Raw genomic sequence first — 17,314 nt, 5'->3', positions numbered from 1 at the left:
TGGAGTTGATAGGTGATAGAAATTTATAGGGAGAGATGAAATTTTGACAGCTCTCTTCATTGTCTATATATTTGAAATCGCAATCTTGATAGTATGAAAGAAAAAAAAAATGATGGTATCAAAAATTATATCTGATATATCTCAAAACCCGGCCATAATTGATAGAAGATTGGCAATATAGCCAACCTAGAAGCACATGAACAGTCCTTTATCTCAGGTGTCTGGTTTTTTGTTTGAAATTGGATTTTAGATACTTGGGAGGTTTAATAACGTAATCATTTTGTGGCTTGTAAGCCAGATTATTTGCTTGCACCCAAAATCGCATAGTCTTTTGGTCTACTTAATATATTCTATGGGGATGGTGGCAGGCAATCAAATTTATGCAATCTTGATGCATATTAAGATAATAAGAAGGATTTTGTTAGAAGAGAATGACCTCTATCACTGTAATGAGAATGATTCAAATTTCTCTGCAAACTGTTTTCCTCAGCAGCTGCCACAATGTCTGTTTCCTGAAAGCAGAAGAGTTTCTTATTATATTTATTCAGCAGTAGACTTACTATTATTTTCTTATACCAAATTATGCGGGACCCAGATCCTTCCCTTCAAATAAAATAGGTATAGCATTCAAAAGTTTGCAATGCTATGCCATGTAACATATATTGAAGACATTGAATCTGCAATAGTCTATCATGATAACATAAGAAAGATGAAATAAAAACATTTTATGTTTCAATCCAGGACATTAGTTATCTTGCCAAGGAACTCCGAACAAAAAAAGCAAAACAAAATAGAGTTGTATTATTAAGCCCTCTCTCATGTCCTCTCCCCCCCCCCCCCCCCCCCCCCCAAACTAAAAAAAAAAAAAGCTTATATATTTTACATAATGGATATCTCAGCCCTGTGATCTAACATGCTGATGATGACATCCCAGATTGCCAGCATCAGCCAACACCAGTTCAGTACAGCAACAATCAAGTAGAATCATCTGAGGTTGACTTTGTCCGGTACATGCGACCTGCCTTCCTTGAGCTGATACTGGCTACTGCCGTAGATGCTTCCATACCATCTTCCTCCATATCACATGCATCACTCTCTTGGTCCCTTGCAGCAATGCCTGTGGAACAAGCTGATACCTGACCTAACTCTCTAGAAGAGTCCCGAGTATTTTGCGAGCTATCATCCACTGACATAGCATCACCTGACTTCTTTCGAGGGGTGAACGTCACAGACTTTGGAAGGTCCCCGGGAAACTCAGGCTGCATCTGATCAGGGTTTGACCTCTTCACCAAATTACAAAACTCTGCAAAAGCCTGCCTGTTAGTTTTGTCATCAATTTCCTCTGATGAGTCAAAAGTATAGTGGATATACTTGGAGGGATTTCTTATATAATCAGGAATCCCAAGGGACTCTTCAGTGGCTGCAGTCGTTTTCATAGACTCTGGGAACATGTGAAGGCCATCACATTCTTCATTCACCTCAGCATGGACATCTTTACATCCAGGATCAAACCTAACACGCTTTTTGGGCTTTGAATCGTCCTGCTCCTCTTTTCTTTTCAGGATGGGCTTTAAATTGGTATCATCCTTGGCTATCTTAACTTGTAAATCTACAGCTGGCTCTCTGCAATCATGACTACGAAGGGGATGGCAGTTAACTGCAGCTTTCTTGTCTTCTTTGAGCCTTGCACTTGCAGCAAAGTGATCTGCACGTGGATCCCTACGAAAATCATGCATCTCCTCGTATGAATCCTCAGGAAAATCAGGACCTAGGGTGTGGAAGTTTATGCGAGGACCATGATCTGTGACATCCCTCATATACAGCCGATCTCCAGCATTCTCCATGCCGATCGCTGCTCTGTCGTATTCATCCTCTTCATCCTGCAAGAAAATTATTTAGTCAAGCAATTGTCGATGCAAGTACTGAATTCAAACTCAATGTTGCTTGGCTGCTTGTCTTAATACCCCCCCTCCCCCCCTTCCCCCCTCAAAAAACCTGCAGCCAAAAGAAAACCAAAAAGGAGGGAGGGACTAGTTCACTGACTACTACCAGCCATAACTAATAGCCTCATCATCCTCTCCACATGGAAAAACATGAATATGCTTAAAGAGCAAAAGAAATGATAATAATCATAATAACAATAACAATAATAATAATAATCATGACGACGATGACGACGAACCATTGAGCATATGATTCTAAAAGCCAAATCATGCAAACAATGCAAGCCATGTTTCTCGTTTTGCTTAAATAATATCACACATAGAGGAAGGATATTCACAAGGTCATCAATTTCTTTCTCGTGCATGAACTATCTATTATTAGGCAAAAGTCTTAATTGACTGTGTTTAAATTCTTTGGAAAGACATCATTGATTCAGTTTCCACTGCTTTAGAAGCTGCTTGTACTTCATTGTACTCTAAAGAGTTAAGGCAAGAATGAATTACCTCGCACATTCAGTCAACCAATATTAAGGAGAGACTAATGGACTTGAAGAATAAGGACCCATGAATTTATCCAAATCTCCATCTTCCTTTCAAAATGAATTTATGAAGCATAGATATTTAAGAAGAATGAATCCCACTTTCTCATACACTTCAATATCACAAAACATACCATTCTTTTGACGCTCCTTTTTGAGAATTGATAAACCTGATAAATAACACTTAATCCAAGATAGACAGGTCACTATGAAAGAATCTTGCAAACGGAATATGATAAAGAATATCAAAAACTCTTCTAGTTGCTTAGCAAAAACGGCAGTCGCCACTGCAGACAGGTTGCTTAAAAGACTAATCAACCTAATGTTTTTCCTGGTCCACTTCTTTCTCCTTACAGTTTTATGTTAAAGGCATATTTTGCACTACCATCCATTCTCAAATCTCAAATATAAACAAAATTCTTAGAAATCTTTAACCCATTTTCTGGTACAACTGAGTCAAGAATCTTGGAAGAAGAAAAAGTCGGGCAACTGCACCAGACGGTTTGCCTCATCCAATGTCCAATAAGCATACTCAATTTTCTCAATCTCAAAGTATTCAATTTGAGTTTTGCCTTTTACAATAAAATCAAGCAGTCCAAAACTTTCGATTTAACTCTAACCAGATCTATTTTTAGCATCTCATCGAAAGAAAAGTACAGAAGGAAAGGTACCATCATGATCCGTTCATCTAGAAAATGCAAAACTCTTACATACTGCCTATAGTGATTCTATCTTCAACCAAGGTTTCATTATTCTACCTTCTTCCTTCAATGGTTACTTGCCAACTCTACAACACCAAAAAGGTCAAATCCTAGTAACAAATTTAAAATCCCATCCTAGGAAGGCCTTTTTCTTTAGTTCTCAAATTTCAAACTTTCCATGTATATCACAACTTAAGTTTAAATTAAATCCTTTTCTTAAATTCTAATTATCCACAACTATGAGCCACAGTACCCTGACTACATAGAAACAGGATTTGGTAATCCTGGTTCAAGGACCACATATTTCTAAACTTGAATGATCTTAATCCTTTCCTTACTTTCAATGTCTATGAAATGATAAGCAAGTAGCATCAAACAAATCCTAAAAAAGTAGACAAAACCACATCAAGTGTTATAAACTATCTTAAGGATACAAGAATGATAATATTCAATTTACATGTCGTGTGGTGCTAAGACATGAATAAGACATCTCCAAGATAGAGATACAAAAGCTCACTATCATATACTTGCTAAGCTACCAGTCTTGTCTGTCTAAGTATTCCCTCGATTCTTTATAAAAGCGAGTCTAGTAGCAAGAAAATTCCTAATGCTGTAGTCTGGAAGGCCCTAAAATTCCTAGTTGTCCAATAAATGTTAACAAAAACTATATTTTATTGAGGCTATTTTCATTGGCCATTAACCCTTTCAACATCATTCCCCATAAATTTCGTATATGATAAAGAATCTTGCAAAAGGAATATGATAAAGAATATCAAAAACTCTTCTAGTTGCCTAGCAAAAACATCAGTCACCACTGCAGACAGGTTGCTTAAGAGACTAATCAACCTAATGTTTTTCCTGGTCCACTTCTTTCTCCTTACAGTTTTATGTTAAAGGCATAAATTTCGTATAGCACAATATTACCTACAAACTCAGTTGTCAACATGCCCCATGTGTCTGATTCATCAACAACAAAAAATAGAAAAAATGAGACTGGAAGCTGGCATAAAAAATAAAGAAATTGCACATGAATATATTGAATTGCATACTAAGAATGACTGTCTAGACTCTAGAGGCAATTAAAAATCTCGGAGCATCAACACTCTAAACACTCCAAACTAAAATAACAAAGATACTCCATTTTCAGTATGTGAAAAATTGCCATGTTGCACTTTGTATTATCCAGGAGTCAACATTATAAGTTACATAAGAACTGAAGTGTCCCCCTTCCGCCGCTGCTTGCTCATCCATTTGATCATTTAGAATGAGTGGTCACAGAATATTTCTTATGATATCATCCCCTAAATGTGTCATCTTTGGTTATCAAAGGCAATTCAAAGCAACCTTGTTCAGTTACAATATTCAAATTTCATTCTACCTAAACCCTTACTTTCAAGCCCAAAAAGGTTCCATTATAGGAGTCCGATCAAGAAAATGTAATCAAGTTATGATTCCCATAGCATACTCTTCAGTAGTTAAATGGTCCCCACATTTATAATATCCAATATCGAAGTTGTTGAATTTCCTAAACACTTGCTTACTCTCATTTTTTTTTCATTCTTCATCTTTTTTCCTCCCTAACTAAGACAAGTAATTAGAATATTCTATAGTTTCAATATGTTTGATTATTTACAATAAACCACCTCATCCATGCGATAGTCATACAAGCAGGAACTGGATTATCAGTTTTGACTGCATTTCCAAAAGTTCTGAAATCAGGAATCTTAAGAATTATATCTGAAAGTCATTTCACCATTCACGGATGGCAGTTCCCATTGCATACAAATGATTGCAGCTTATGGAAGTGACTTTCTGCGATTGAACCAACAAAAATGCACATTTCATGTTGCAGAAGGAAGTTATGAACTCACAAGCATAAAATAAACATATACTGATAAACCATCCTTAACAAAGAAAACCATAACAGAATTTGCCACAATTCTTACTGAAAGCCTCCTATGAAGCACAGAGAACAACTTTCTAAAATGTAAAGCCATACAGTCAATACCACAAATCTTTACTCAAGCCTCATTCCATACCTGGTGGTTAGTTTCATTTTCCCATCCAACATTTTTCTTTTTTTTTGGTGGGGTGGGGTGCAGAGGGGTACTATAACTTTAAACTATTCCCGAGATACTTCATGGATATTGATAGTCAGATTCAATTCTTCACAAAAACAGACAAAGGATATCATTACAAAACTACTTCAATTTCTAGTGTTACTCCTTATCGATACCTCCCAACCTCCTGATTCTCTTTGCATGATGCTAAGCATTCTCATCATGATCAACAATCATCACCACGCCATTGAAAATCTCCCAAATCAATTCTCTTGTCATGAAGATAGTTAGTACCACAGACCATTCGGTCATTTTACTTACATCAATGGCATCCTTATAATGATAATACTATCTCAACTCCACTGAATTGCTTTATTTCCAAGAAGTACATTATGTCATTGACCTCAAAGCTCAAGGTAGATAATCCACATCAATAGTAGATTAAAACATATACTTGCCTTCCTAGTTGGAGAACCTCAACAGGCAAACTGGCTCCAACAGCACCTGCCACAGGACCCAAATCATTATTCACAACTAGCAATCCACTTATCTAATCTATAAGGCACTGCTCCAATCTGATGAGCCTGATGCAACGTTGTCAGATATACTGGTTATAAAACATATTTTGGTGATACATAAAGCGCTTCCTAGTCAAACAAGAAGGTATAGTCATATTTCTCATTCATATGGCCCTAAGGCAGTTGTCCTGGTAAGAGAAACTCTACAAAAAGCTTACTTCTTTGAGCTCTAATTTGGTTTCTTAAAGTATTTTTTGTTAAATAAAAAGAACAGATGGCCTCCCTTCCCATGGATGTGCTTAGCATTCAATGGTAATGACTACCACCATTCCATTCCTATGGTCATGAAATTCCCTATGCCATGAAAAATACACTGAATTCAATAGCAATCATAATAGCATCACATCAAAATCTAGGCATCAAAATGAGAACATCTATAGCCATTACATTCTACACGCCTTGGAAAATTCACTGAATGCAATACCTGATGATAATAGCACCTCATCTAACCCTAGCATTAACTGATACAAATCTATATTTACTGTGACCAAGTAATCAAAATCCCCTTTCGTAATAATGCAGTAAACATGAACTATTTCAAATTACTAAAACCTTGTCACACTGAATCCAAACTAGAACAGAAATTTGGGGTTTATATAAATCGATTCAAGTTTCAATTTTTATAACAGTAATCGATACATCAGGCAGACAGAACAAATCAGAAGACAAAGAAGACAACAACAATCCAAAAACAAGAGACCATTACCAAAGTTTGAACAACCTAATCTCCAATTAGAGGCATTCGTCGCAAGGTCAGGTCAAGAGATATTAAACAAAGGGGAAGTCACAAGTAAAATAGAAGCGAACCTCGTTATCTAGGGTTGGATCCATTCCGATGGAAGACCTGATCTCTCTCTCCTCTCTATCCACATCATCCCCGCCATCTTCCCCTCCTCCGCCACCACCATCATCATCGCCGTCATCTAACTCGTCGAGATCGTCTTCGAACTGATCCTTCTTGGGATACCTCGCGTTCTTGAGCTTCTTCGCGAAGCATCCACCCTCTGCGAAGGCAGACGAGCAAGGAGTCTCGTCACGGTCGTGGCCGGCCCCGCGCTCCCGGTTCCACTCGCTGCGCGCGACCTCGCCGTCGGAAACGGACCAGGAAGACGCCGGGAAGGAGCTCCCGGGGACGGAATCGAATAGCCGGGAGCCGAAGAGCCGCTTCACCCGCACCTCGAAGCTCTCATCCATGGCGCCTCTCTCTCTCTGCCCCTCTCCCCCCTTCGGAAAAACCTAATAACGGACGCACCGCCTTCGCCCTTCTAGCTTTCCGATCTCTCTGATGACGAATTATTAACTGGAGAAAGGATAGATCGGTCCGTTCGATGAGCATATGTGGATATCCGGCCGTTCGTCTAAAAGTATTGATGAGAATATATAAATTCGGCAACCAGTTTGCGACCTCAGTTTTTTATTATCGGCGACCTTACATCACGTTGGTTACCTTTTTGGGCTCGTTTGGTTCGCGGGAAGCATTTTCCTTCCTAGGAATATGATTCCTGGGAAACAAATTCCTAGGAAGAGGATGCCTAGGAAAGTACTTTTGGCATGTTTGGTTGACTATGGAAAAGTGACAAATTTCCAAGGTGCTTATGTTTGGTTGGCCATCCACTTTCCTAGGAAAGTTATATATAATTCCTATTATGCCCTTAATAAAAATTAGGTTTTTAATACCTCTTTAATGCTTCTTTAATGCTGAAGGGACTTTTTGGGAAAAAGTAAAAATGGAGTGATTCCCGCCTCATGGGAAAGTAACTTTCCCATGTTTCTCATGGGAAAGACTTTCCCATGAAATGTGGGAATCACATTCCCATGGGAATACAACTTTTCCTTCTCTCTCCTTTGAAAACTCCAACCAAACAAGAGGCATCTCATTACTTTCCCGTTGACCACACTTTCCCCCCTTCTTTTCCCGCGAACCAAACGAGCCCTTTAAGTGCATAGGTCACAAGCCAATCATGTAAAAGCAAAATAGATAGACTCTCAGACACACCTTTTTGTCTTTAAAACTTTTCAAGGTAGAGCTTGATGTCCAAATCATTTCTAATAGTTTTGAACCCAAAAAAATTCAGTTCAATTTCGGTTTGAGTTTTCGAAAAATTAATTCAAACCAATCCAACTCGGCCCAATCCGACCCATATATATATACACAAATATATATATTAAAATCGCCGAATTAAAAGAAATGAAGACTTTTTAAAGATAGAGGTTTACAATGGCATAAAGAAAATGTAGGAGAAAATTATCCACCCATTAAAAATCTACCATATCAAACTTTTCGGCCATAATGAAAACATGAGTTGTACCATAAGAAGAGAAGAAAGTCTTTTAGAAGAATTTAATTTTAAAAAATATAAGACCTCATTATATATAGAAGTCTATTACAAAGCAAAAGAATTTCAGCACCAGAGGTGTTGGTCCAACCGAAGAATTTCGGTGACTACTGAACTACCAGTAAACATCCAAATTGAAGAAAGCTCATGAGAACCCTTAATATTAACAACTATCTAGAAACTATTCAATATGAACCACTATTCCAAGAAAGTATAAAGGAATGCAAAACTCAAGCACAAGAGGATAACTACTTTGAAGACTACCTCTATTCCTGATATCACTTCAATTATATTGAGCTTGAATCTCCAAAGCTAAGCAATTTGTTTAATGATGGAGAATTAAAAAAAATAACAAAACACACCTACAACTTGATAACAAGAAGCAAAAGGAAATCCTATCAAACAACTAATAGGATTCCGACCGACGGAAAGTGGCGTCACAAATTTGAAAGAAGGAATAATAACCTTATAGAAAAATCTTCAGCACATCAAAATTCCAAGACAGGATGCGATCACTTGAAGCGACACTACAAGATCGGATGTGACGTCTATAATAAAAGTTTAAAATGGCGTACATAGAAAGATTCTCTCTGGACGTCTATAGTATAAGTCTGAAGTGACGTCCATAATAAAATTCCCTCCGAACTTCTAACCATTTTAAGTTCCGGACCCCAAACGAACTTAAGTCCACAAAAGCTACTCCTCGTCTATAAGAGAGAAAGAAGAAAACTAGCTAAGACATATGTAACTTCCACCTCCACTTCACACTCTCTCTCCCACTCACTTTCCTCCACTTTTTCCTCTCTATCCACCAACACCCCATTCAACTATTCTCTCCTCTCCTCATCTCTACCACCTCATAAACTCCACACTATCTCTTCTTCTTACATCCCACCCAACTCTCCACTCAAGCACTTTCTCCTCTATTCATCCATCAACATAAACTCTCCTCTTACCTCCACACTCTCTTGCAACCACACTCCCTCTACATCCAACATCTCCATCCATGCAAATCATCATCACTTCTCTAAGCGATCTTCATCTCTCTACTCTATACTTTTTTATATTTAACTATTGTATATTTAGTATTTGAGTGGCCTCTTCCTCTATATAAAGTCTACTAGTGTATATTAAAGTGTAAGAAGATCTGCAAACTTTGTAAGCATCGTTTCTATATTTAATAATAGATATTTGTAGTTCACATTCTGCTTTTTATTTTATTGTTTATTATCTTCCACTTATAAGCCAAAATATAGAACTGTATAAAACACTATAATAGTACTATAACACAACAAGTTACCATTAGTAGTGCCATAATTGGATTAAACTGTAACTCACAGCTAATCCACCTTATCTGAAATAATTATTTGAGATTTATTTTACACTTGTCTATGATTAATATGTTTGTCTTATTTGTCTACAATTAATGTATTTGTCTAAGTTTATAGCTAGTAGTTAGTTTTATAAATAATCTTGAGTTCGAGCGAATTGGTGTGTGTGTATACACACACCTATACATATATGATAGAATATCAACCTGATAAATTGAACTGAAACAACCGAAATTCTCATATTGGTTTCAAGTAATTTTTGTAGATGGTCAGTTTGGTTTTGTTTTCAAATTAGAAAATCGGTTTAGATCAGTTCGACTTTGGATTTCACTTTAAACTGATCCAATCCAATCTATGCACATCCCTTTTTGAATGTCTTTTCCATTACCCTCAATTTCGGCTATTCCTTTCCAATCCTCTACTCTCGTCCTTCCTTTCTCAACAATTATTCGGTATTGATTTGCATTACTCTTAAACTTCTTCTCCATAAGGTCATCTTTGTCATGGCAAACTCTCAGTGAAACACAGGGAAAGCCATCGGGAAGAGGTGCAAAGAGTAGGATGCAAAGTTCTGCTTCACCTGGCACGATTTGATACTCTAAACGATCTTGGTCGCATCCACAAAGTACCCTTCATGACTGACTATCAGCAAAGTCTCCCCAATGCCCTCCACTTTAGGCAGACATACAGAACATTCTTGATATGGTTCTTTGCTAAACGTGGCAAGAGATCTATATTAAGAGGTGGTAACCCATTCCTTTGCTCCAAAGAAATGAATGTCATTCTTTTTTTTGGCAACTTGGGCTTAAAATTAGGAATATAAATATATCCCACAGGATCACAACCACCCACTGAAACGGGAATATAAATATATCCTACCTCATAAACAGATAGGGCTGCAAATGGGTCGGGTCGGATCACGTCGGGTCCTGAGTGACACCGATATAACCCGGTTTCTTGTTCGGGTCCTAATTTTGGACCCAGACCCGACCCGGTTGAAAATCGGGTTGGATCTAATCAGGTCCATGCCTATAAATTTTGACCCAACAGGTCATTTGGGTCGGGTCGAGTCCAGATCTATGTATTTTTATATTCAAAGTTCCACTATATAATATAGTAAATAACATCAAGCAATTATTGCCCTAATTCATTTTGGAAAAGGAAATAGACATTTTACTAGATAAGCTATATTCACATGTTCAAATTCAACATTCTCTAAATTCAACAAGTCGGTCCCAAGCATCAATGTAACATTCTCTAAAAAAATCCTGATCCAAAAAAAATGGGTCGAGTCGGGTCCGAGTCGAGATTGGGTGGACCCAACCCGACCCGAAAAATAGAACAGGTCCAAATTTAGGACCCGACCCGGCTGCGCAGGTCTTAAAATTCAGGTCGGGTCGGGTCGAGTCATGGGTCGACCCGACCCATTTGCAATCGTATAAATAGAAGAAGTCATGGTATGAGAAATTGTCTCATTTCCAAGCAAAAATATAAGAACTACAACCACTAACTACATGAACGAATTGACATCTTTCTTTCGAGGTATCTAATAAAAGCCATAAAATTTTATTATCTTTATTGTCCAAATAGCATCACAAAAACAAAATTTTGGAGTCCTCCCTAGAAGCCAATCTTAGATAATAAAATCTTAGATATATGCCCTATAAGCCAATCTGGCTGACACATTGTTAATTATAGGACATAATTTTGTACTTGACTATTTATTATTGAATAAATAAAAGGCATCTTTTTCATTCATATTGTTTATGTGTCTATGAATCGTCCAAGAATTAATAAGATGATGATGCATAATCTTAAGAGTTAAGAATTTAAGCCATGCATCATTGGTGATTAATTTCTGAATGCTCCTGATCAATGGATCATCACGAGGACGATGATCGATCCGATGAGATCAGTGCACAGATCACTTTCCTTCTGGATGGACGAGACTTGAGTCCACAGTGTAGGGACACTGAAGTGATAGTGCAGGTGCTTGTTAGAGAACAAAGGTACTGAGCGTGACCAATACAAGAAGTCACTTGGATGTCTATCCACTCGTCAGTGACTTGCTTGATGTTGCAGTAGTGTGACTGGTCCTTTGACCTGCGGTGCTTCGGCTACTCACAGTGAGGTTATTATAGTTTGACTGCACACATACATGGTCTCTAGCCATATGGGTCCATGCAGTGTAGATTGGCTGCAGTAAGTTCACTGTAGGAGTAGGGTATGCACCTATAAGGAATCTATCGACCTTGATAGATAAGGAGAGATCCTATGTGATTTATAAGACTGAGTTCGTAAGACCTCGGCCGGGGCAGTATGCACAGTGGAGAAAGAGTTTTCCACTCTCGAACTTAAGTCGAATAAATCTTCACATATGACAGACGATGGGGTTTGACGAGTTGTCCATGACCTCCGTCCTGTAGGGATCCACGATAGTAGGACTGTATCACATGATAACTGCACCTAGAGGTTCATCATTCTATTCTACTGGATAGCCACTACATGCTGCTAGGTGTCACTGGTGGATGGTGGGACTCACAGGGATTATCTCGATGATCGATAAACCCTAATGAGTAGAGTTGGAATCGTTCCAATCCATTAAAAGGAGTTTTCAATGATATTATGATAGAGATCATAATATATCTCACTACCAGTCAGAATAGGACCTATGGGGTCACACACACTAGAAGTATTGACCGATCCGATGGTTGAAATATGATTATAAATCACAAGTAATCAATCCGATTGATAATCAGTTGAAGAAGGAACAATGAAAATTAATTAATTGGACTTAAACACAAATCCTACTTGGAGTAGGATTTCTAGAGTCCTAATTGGATTAGGACTGGGAGTCCTACTTGGAGTAGGATTCCTACAATCCTGATTGGATTGAGTTTTTGAATTCAATTTGGATTCCTACTTAGAATAGGATTGCTAGAAGTCCTAATTGGATTAGGACTTCGGATTCAAATTAGAATCCTAATTAGATTAGGACTAAAATTGAATAAATCCTAATTGGATTAGGATTTCTTAAGTCCTAATTAATTATTAATCTAATGAATTAACAAGACTCCTAATTGGATTAAGATTGAAGAGTTCAATTGAGTCATAATTGATTTGAGTTCTAATTGGATTAGGACTTACCTAGATTAAACCCAAATGGTTCATGATTTGGTTAAAGCCTAATGAGATTATGACTAAACCAAATAAGGGCCTCCCAATCCTCCTTAGAGGAGGACTAGGGCAACATATGAAGAGGGGCTCACGCCCCTCCTCCTCTTCCTTGCATGGTGCGGCACAACAAGAGGGGCCGGCGCCCCTCTTGGAAACTTATCAAGGAGCTCCTACTTTGTAGGAGCTCCACATGTTATTTAAGAGGAGGCATGAGGGTGCATTAGGGTATTGAAGACGTCCTACTCTCCAACCCGTGGCCCCTCCTCTCCTCCTCCTCTTGTTTCAGCCGCAAGCAAGGGAAAAGCCAAGAAGAGTCTTGGCGGCATCCTCTTCCTCCCTTCCTCCTTCCAACGCATGCAAGGGAAAAGGGGCTGCAAGGCTTGGTGATCTTCTTCCTTGAGTCCACCTTCTTCATCCTCCTCTCTTAGGCAATCAAGGGTTGATTAAAAGGGAGGCCATCAGCCATCAAAACAAATCTCTACAGGGGAGCTAGCATCCTGGGGAGATTGGAGCGTTTGGATCAGTTTTTGCTTCGTGTGGATACCCGTAGAGGCCGGACGCGTGTACGGCTTCAAGCGAGCCTTCTTCCTAAAGCACGAACTTCAGTTTGCGGTGATCATCTATCCACATAAGGTGAAGATTTGATCTTCCAAATAGTTTTTAAAGTTTTAATCCTAATCTATCTACGAACAGTTTTTGAAATACGTTCATGTGATGAACGTCGATCCCGCGCATGCATCTTCCGCTGCCATCTGATTTTTTTTAATTTTTTGCGGCATGGGCGAGTTTCCAACAATGTTGCACCTAAATCTATGGAAACAACCATAGATCTATGGGTAAAAATAACAAGCCCGTGGAATAAAATTTAATATTTTTCTTTCTAACAGCTACAAGAGCACCTCTAAAGCAAAGCTTGAGGCCTTCCCCTATTGTTACACTCAGATCTATAGGGAGAACAAAAGATCAGAGCTTGAAAATTACAAATTCATGAATCAAGGAATCCTTGATTCGACTACGAAGGAATCCAAGAAGCAATCGAATCCACAGGAGGAGGAGGAGGAGAGGGAGACACGGATGAGGCACTGAAGGAGAGGGGGGAGGGGTATTAGGGTACGAGTTGGTGTGGTCTCTCCTCATGTGATGCCCACATCATTTAAATAAAAAAACAAACAATATGGTGGTTTTTGTGAACCGCTTGGCATGAGAGTGCGGTAACCATAGGAAAATTGAACAATAGAGAGTGTGGAAATAGAAATGGGAAAAAAAAGAAATGGAGAAGAAGAGCAGAAATAAAAAACTAGGAAAATAGTGTTATTTTGTTGAATGATCAAATAGTTGGTTTTATCTAGATTTGGCTGAAATTTTAATATATTGTTTCCAGCATTAAGAGCTACATATTGACCAGCTTGAATCTTTAAAAAGCCTTCTTCATTGATTATTTTAAGCATCAATACTTGATGAGATCCATCCTATATTTTGTCATTTATTATTGAAATCTGCTATATTGGTGATGAATATTCTTACTGTGGAAGCCCAAATTCAATCTTAAAGATATTTGTGTATCCTCTAGTTAAACTAGAGAGGACCTATTATAATCTCATTATTCAAAATAGTGCAAGATTTTGGTTGATCTAGGTTCCACGGTCTTTTTTCTTCACATCAAAGGGTTTTCTGCGTTAAAAATTATGTTGTCTCTTGTTTGTGGGTTGGATTAATCAGGAAACTAATGTCCATACTTTATAGAAGAAAGTCCCATGAGTGGAAGACTGCATAAAATAAGGCATTCATGATCAAAAAGCGTGTGAATATGAAGTATAATAAGAAAATTTCAGTGGCTGGGCAATTGAGTAGATTTCAGGACGTGCTACTACGAAAATAATGCTAGGTGATGAGGTACAATCATTATTGTTGCTCAGCTCCTTGCCTGATAGTTGAAAATTTTTGGTTGTATCACTTAGTAATTCATCTCCTAATGCTGTGGTAACATTAAAAATGATAAAAGATAGTATGCTTAATGAGGAGACTATCAAAAATCTATAGATTATGAGCAAAAGAGAGAGTCCTACGTAGGTGAAGATAAAATTCTTGCATGAGAACTACACATTTGAGTTGATGAAATTACCTAAAGGTAAGAGAGCACTAAGTGCGCGTTCAAGTTGAAGACTGAAGAGAAGAGCTCACAGCCAAGGTACAAGGCACGATTTATTGTGAATGAATTTGGTCAGAAAAAGAGTGTTTGATTTTGAAAAAAAAATTCTCACCTATGGTCAAGATATCTTCAATCAGAGTTATTTTTGGTTTTTCTATAAATATGAATTTGGAGATTGAACAACTTGACGTGAAAATTGCCTTCATCCATGGTAACTTGAGGAGAAAATTTATGTGGAACAGCCGAGGGGTTCATAGTTAAAGGCAAAGAGCATCTTATGTGCAGATTAAAAAAAAGAGCTTGTATGGGCTCAAGCAGGTACCTCGGCAGTGGTATAAAAAGTTTGATTCATTTATAATGGAACATTGATATAGAAAAATCACTTTTGATCATTGTGTGTTTGTAAAGAGATTCTTTGATGAAGATTTTGTTATTCTCTTACTTTTTGTGGATGACATGTTGATTGTTTGCCATGATGCTAAGAAAATTGAAAGCTTGAAAAGAGAGTTGAGCAAGTTCTTTGCTATGAAGGGCTTAGGGCCGGCTAAACAAATCCTTGGCATGAGAATTACTCATGACAGGAAGCTTTCATTATCTCAGGAGAGATATATTGAAAATGTGTTCGAAAGGTTCAATATGAGCAAGTCTAAACTTGTTTGCTCTCCACTTACAGGTCACTTCAAATTAAGTTCTAAGCACTATCCTACAAGTCAGAAAGATAAAAAAGAATTGGAGAAGATTTCTTATGTATCCGTAGTTGGCAGTTTGGTGTATGCCATAGTTTGCACAAGACGGCACATGCAGTTAGTATTGTAAGTCAGTTTCTTTCTAATTCTAGTAAAAAAAGTTGGGTAGCTATTAAATTGTAAACCTGTATTGGATGGATACATAGATACAGACATGACTGGTGATATAGATTCTAAAAGATCAACATCAGAATACTTAATGATTTATTCAGGGGAAGCAGGTCATGGCAATCTAAGTTTCAAAAATATATTACTTTGTCCACTACAGAGGCCAAGTATATTGCAGTTATAGAAGCTTACAAAGAACTTTTATGGCTAAAAAAATTTCTATAAAAGGCCTAGAATAAGAGAAGTATATGCTTTATTATGATAGTCAAAGTGTCATCCATCTCTCAAAGAATCCAACATTTTATTCAAGATCTAAACACATTGATGTAAAATATGATTTAAGTTTGGGATACTTTAGAGATGAAGTTGCTATGTCTTGAGAAAATCCATACTAATGATAATGGGCTAGATATGATGACTAAAACCTTACTCATGAAAAAAATTATTATTTATAGAGAGAAAGCGGGCTTAGTGGAACCCTCCATATGAGTCGAGAGGGAGAGATTTGTTGGTATGGTCCCTCCTCATATGGGACCGCATCATTTAAATAAAAAAAAACAAACAACATGGTGCTTTTTGTGAACCTCTTGTCTTGGGAGTGTGGTAACTGTGGGAAAACCGAACAACAGAAAGAGAAAAAAAAAGAAAATGGAGAAGAAGAGGAGAAATAAAAAACTAAAAAAATGGTGGTACTTTATCGGATGATCAGATAATTGATTTTATCTAGATTTGGCTGAAATTTTAGTATGTTGTTTTCATCATTGAGAGCTACAAATTGAACAATTTGGATCTTTCAAAAGCCTTATCCATTGATTATTTCAAGCATCAATACTTGGTGAGATTCATCCTTTATTTTGTTGTTTATTGCTGAAATCCGCCTTATTGGTGATGAATGTTCTTGTTGTGGAAGTCAAGATTCAATCTTGGTGATGTTTGTGCAGCCTCTAGTTGAACTAAAGATGATCTATTATAATTATATTATTCTAATTAGTGGAAGATTTTGGCTAGATTAAGTCTCATGGTTTTTTTTTCACATCAAAGGATTTTCTACGTTAAAAATTGTGCTGTCTCTTATCTGGGTTAATTGATTATTTTGCTTGTTAATGCTTGTGTAAATGGTAGAGATTATTTTTACTTGGTAAATTATAATAATATCACATTTAATTACACAAAGAGGGGAAATGAGTTAGTGATATTATTGTTTCTTGATTGTATTTTCCCAACATGAGTTCACCCAAGTGATGGATGGTGGTAGGTGAGAGAAGCCGGCGATGACAATGGGCAGCATCATGGAGGAGGAGCAGCATGCGCGAGTGGCCTCCCTTTAAGGCTTCATGAAGAAGGTTATGGTCTTCAACTCAAATAGCTGATATTATGGGTAATTTCCTCCTACAATAATGTTATTTATATGATAGTTACATGCCACCACTCTATTATTAATGGAGATGAACGGCAAAGACCACTTTGGAATACTTTGAAATTTTGAAAGGCCTCTTTGAAATTTTTAAAGATGAGGGGGTGCATATGGGAATTGTCGAAAGTTGAGAAGGTGAAACTGTAATTTTTCTAATATTTATGTACACTAGGCACTAAGTTACGAAAGTCATGGGGATTTGAAAGGAATTAAGACACTGAATGAACTAGAC

General features: G+C 37.5%; 1 protein-coding gene across 1 annotated transcript; it reads right to left on the bottom strand.

The window, feature by feature from the left end:
- Window positions 1–844: 844 nt before the first annotated feature.
- On the bottom strand, window positions 845–7,130 carry LOC103722949. The gene is made up of 2 exons (XM_008813703.4): window positions 6,629–7,130; window positions 845–1,880 (listed from the first exon to the last, which is right to left on the bottom strand). Exons 1-2 carry the CDS (start codon window positions 7,013–7,015, stop codon window positions 975–977), a joined length of 1,293 nt encoding a protein of 430 aa, XP_008811925.1. The 5' UTR covers window positions 7,016–7,130; the 3' UTR covers window positions 845–974.
- Between the last annotated feature and the right edge of the window lie 10,184 nt (window positions 7,131–17,314).

Source organism: Phoenix dactylifera, unplaced genomic scaffold, assembly GCF_009389715.1.
Source record: "Phoenix dactylifera cultivar Barhee BC4 unplaced genomic scaffold, palm_55x_up_171113_PBpolish2nd_filt_p 000997F, whole genome shotgun sequence".
NCBI classification, from domain to species: domain Eukaryota; kingdom Viridiplantae; phylum Streptophyta; class Magnoliopsida; order Arecales; family Arecaceae; genus Phoenix; species Phoenix dactylifera.
This window is presented reverse-complemented; position numbering and strand designations above follow the sequence as displayed.